Source organism: Phymastichus coffea, unplaced genomic scaffold (genome assembly GCF_024137745.1).
Source record: "Phymastichus coffea isolate CEN01 unplaced genomic scaffold, Cenicafe_Pcof_1.1 PCOF00053, whole genome shotgun sequence".
Taxonomy (NCBI): Eukaryota; Metazoa; Arthropoda; class Insecta; order Hymenoptera; family Eulophidae; genus Phymastichus; species Phymastichus coffea.
Genome location: NW_026706864.1, coordinates 399,363 through 403,844, shown reverse-complemented (window position 1 = coordinate 403,844; position 4,482 = coordinate 399,363). Strand labels below are relative to the sequence as shown.

Genomic DNA, 4,482 nt, shown 5'->3' with positions numbered 1-4,482 from the left:
AAAATAGTCGTTAAGCAGCAAAATTATGCCAAGTATGCTTAATATATCTAAACGAACTTTTTATCTTTCATTGAACCTTGTTTTTCATTATTTAATGAATTCATCCAGATGTATCGACCAAAATAACTATATTTTCTGCCATTACAAGGATTTAGCTGAATCATATGTAAATCACGTCAACTGAAATTACTCTTCATGATCAATAATTCATTTGTTTGTTTAATTTGCATACCTATAAATTGATGTGGGACTTCATATGTAACATCATAAACTAAACAAACATGAGGGCGATTGGAGTGATTTTTGTTAGTTTCGCCGTGCTGACGTTCGCTCAAGATGAATATCAACCTTCCATTTATGGGTATCGTATGATTTTGTTAACTTTCTGTAAAAGTTTGTTCTATTGGTAAAATTGTGTGAGCCATATTCTAATAATTATGTTTTATTAAAGTTTTTTACGGTTCAAATAACTAAAAGCTTAGCAAAGATCTATGCAGTACTCTCTAAGCAGTAATACTTTTATCACATATGTATTAAATTATTATTTTACTAAATTTTGTTAAAAATTTCTTCCAATTTAAATTTATTTTATGATTATTCAAAACATCGAATTCCCTGCTATGTATGAATACCATTAACTTTTTATGTATTTTCATATTAGCATGAAAGGATTTCGCATTAAAACTGATACTAGTGAGCAACGTGACTATATAAGTAATTTGGAGGGTCAACCTGGCTTTGATTTTTTGAAATTGCCACGTAACCCTGACTCGCCGATCGAAATTCTTGTAGCTCCGGAACAATTAGATTCTTTCAAGGATTTTTTGAACAAGAAAAATATTAAATACAAAGTTTTTCTTGAAGATGTGAGCAAAGTAATTGAGAGAAATCTTGTCTTACAAAAGCGAGCTCACAGATTACGTTCAAATGATATATTAAAGGCCTTTCCACGATATAACGAGGTAACATTTTTATCATTTTAATTTTCATATTATTTTTCACAATTTATGAAATAAATTTTTAGGGAATTATTGATCAATATTGTATTTTTGAATGTTTTACATTTTTTGACTTAAATTAATTTTGTATTTCTATTAATAATACATTGAATGAAAATATTTTATAGATTGTTAGTTATCTGAAAAGAATCGCAAAACAATATAGCAATATCGCGGAACTCTTCAGCATTGGCAAAAGTTACGAAGGCCGTGATTTGTTAGGTATAAAAATCTCTAATGGAACTGGTAACAAGCCTGTTGTGGTCATTGATGCTGGAATTCACGCTCGAGAATGGATTGCTCCAACAACAGCTCTTTATGCCATCGATCAGCTCGTTAAAAATACAGCAAATCATTACCTTTTTCAAGATGTCGATATTTACATAATCCCCTCAATCAACCCCGACGGTTATGAATACAGCCATCGAAACGCTTTTGTAAGTTGATTGAAAGATTTGTATTTTTGTATAAATTAGTTATATTTAATGGTCTGTTTTCAAATTTATTATATCATTTACAGTCTAGGCTATGGAGGAAAACTCGTTCTAATCACTCGACAAATGTTCGTTGTCGTGGCGTTGATGCAAATCGAAACTTTGACATTTCATGGATGAGTGAGTACTTTAGTATTTACCTTGTCGTAAGTTGAGTATGGTTATTAATGTGGACAATTTATAATACTTGATAATAATTAGGTACTGGAGCATCATCGAACCCATGCAGCGATACCTATGCCGGACCTAGTGCATTTTCCGAGCCAGAAACCATTGCTCTTAGAGACTTTTTGCTGTCGCTGAAAGGCAGAATCAGAACATATATCACTCTCCATTCATATGGACAAGTATACTTTTATTTCATATACGCGTGATATATCATCAATGGTACATATTTCTAAAAATTGTTTACATTCTAGTACTTATTATATCCTTGGGCATTCACTAGTACTCCGCCGAAGGCTGAAAAACATCTTGTGAGTTGACTCTCATGATGACTTTTACTCAGTATCTATTTCGAAATATTATTGGTTTTATTATATGATTCTAGAAATGCGTTGCTCACGCAGCCGCAGCTGCAATTTACAAACACCAACAACACGAATATACAATTGGTAACACCATCGAAGTTTTATGTAAGTGCTAACGGAAATAGTATAAAATAACAAACTGCTTTATTAATATTAAACATTCTGTTACTACAGATCCAGCATCAGGTAGTAGTATGGACTGGGCTATGTCTGAGGCGGACGCCGGAATAACATACGCTGTGGAACTTCCTGGTGGTAGATATGGATTCGCTCCACCACCTAAAAATATTATTCCTGTTGGTCGAGAAACATTCGATGCTCTAGCAATTTTCATTCGATACGCTAGTATTGGAGATCAAGTTTGTTAGAAATTTTCATTTGTAGCTTAATTTTCATTTCTTTTTTTATGTATAAATAAATCATCGCGCTAAATTTTACTTGTTCTTGTCATCTTTCTCATACAAAAATTGTAAATGATTTGAAAACCAAAATGTGTAGATGTCTGGAAAACAACAGTATCATCTTGGAAATGAACTTGGCGCGCTTTTCAATATTCACGAAAAATAATTTTTTTTTACTTGGTTAGCAATAAAATAATTTTGTTCGAGTTCTTTTCATTTTGGCATAAACGCACATTCATTTTGAATATTATAATTAAACCAGTACGTATGTAAAGTAGCCAATATCAATATTACAAAAAATAGTTCAATTAAGATGATTATTAAAAAAACGTTGAATTTTAAAAATGTATGGCTGATAGTGGTGCAGTAGCGGTTTTCAAAGTTCGTGGAAGTACATATACAACATTTAGTTCCTATGAAATTTTGTGTGAGTGCACTAAGTATTTGATATGAGAGTAAATGAATGGATTATAAATAGGAATTCTTCAAAAATTATCATACTTGTAGATCCACTACCTGACAGTAACCATAAATGGGCAATTGGGAAAGGAGGTATTAATATATCATACTCCACTGAATTAACAGATGCTGATTATTATTTCATCCAGTGAAATTATTCCCGTCGGGTAACATTTTTTCGAAGCTTCAAAAATTTTTATTAAGCATACCATAGGAATATTAGTCTTAGGGCTAGAAGATTTGAATATTGTTTTTAATTACCTTTAATCATATAAGATTCATACAAATAAATGAAATCTGTCAATATGTAGCTAATAAATCAGTTTTATAAGAATAATTATTTAATGACAGAATCGGAAACAGCGTATACATTTTCGACAAGTAGTACTTTAAAAAAATACAGTTAGTTCAGTCTAGATGCTTTGTTTACGTATCAACTAAAAATGAATTTATAAAAAGATAAAAGACAAGGAAGAATAACGAACTGAAGAAAAGTATAAGATAAACTACTCCTACAGAATCTGTTTCAAGATAAATACATGTAAAATAGTCAAACACTGGTGACCTAAATCCGCTACACTACCGATATACAAATCCAGTTAATCGATTGTTCTAAAATGACGAATGCGATAACAAAGTCGATCTGTTAAAATTCATATCTCAGCAGGAAGTATGAACCCATAAAGTGATTCACAGTACAAAAATTTATTCATGAAATATAATCGTTTGGAATTAATTCAACAAAGTCGCTTTCACGTGGTTTATTACCGTTTCGCGAAGTAACAATGGTTTTGTTGAGTATAATCGGTTTGCCTCCGCATGCAAATGTTCGCGCAAATACACACGCATACCAGTGAGTCTTCGAAAAATTTCTCCGATTAACACGTGCCAGTTTTCTCCGTCAAATGTATGCACATGTACACATCCGCTGTCTTCGTTTTTTTTTTTCGGGCCACTTTCCATTTTCTGAAATTCACTTTTTTATTTCCCTGCCTCTTTATTTACCCGCGCGTGAGTAAATGTGCATGCGCACGCACGACTTGTATTTTCCCTCTTTTTTTTCATGTTCGGGTCGGGTCTATAAAAACTTGCATCGTGTGTGCGCATCTGATGCGTTCCGCTTTTGACGTCAATTTAAGTCTGGAGTAAATCTGGGTTACCAATTTCACTTGCTATTCTGCGTACTCTTGCTTTCAATCAAGTACTGAATATTATGCCATTTTAGTAATACTCCACGTGATATAATGCTTTTTTCTAAATTTTAAATATAGCGATGAAATCTCTTTAAAATTATTTTTCATTATTTAATACCAATAAATAAATATGAAATTCATAATAATATTTGAGGTATTTCCTTATCATAATAATATAATAGTGATAAACCTGATTATAAATTTCTTAATTGTAAATATGTATAAAATACAATACAATAAAATTACCATTTTAAAAGCAAAAACTCTTGTTTTCACGAATCAATGATACGTGTAGTGAAAACTATAAGGCTTTTTATACAAGGTGCATAACGTTTCGCAAGACATGCGCCATTTTTTAAATATTTTACTTAATTAATAAGCTACGTATTAAAACTTAAATATTAATT

General features: G+C 31.4%; 1 protein-coding gene across 1 annotated transcript; it reads left to right on the top strand.

The window, feature by feature from the left end:
• Positions 1 to 281: 281 nt before the first annotated feature.
• On the top strand, positions 282 to 2,390 carry LOC131665675 (carboxypeptidase B-like). The gene is made up of 8 exons (XM_058937734.1): positions 282 to 361; positions 662 to 962; positions 1,127 to 1,435; positions 1,519 to 1,612; positions 1,694 to 1,839; positions 1,912 to 1,968; positions 2,043 to 2,127; positions 2,197 to 2,390. Exons 1-8 carry the CDS (start codon positions 282 to 284, stop codon positions 2,388 to 2,390), a joined length of 1,266 nt encoding a protein of 421 aa, XP_058793717.1.
• Positions 2,391 to 4,482: the final 2,092 nt, after the last annotated feature.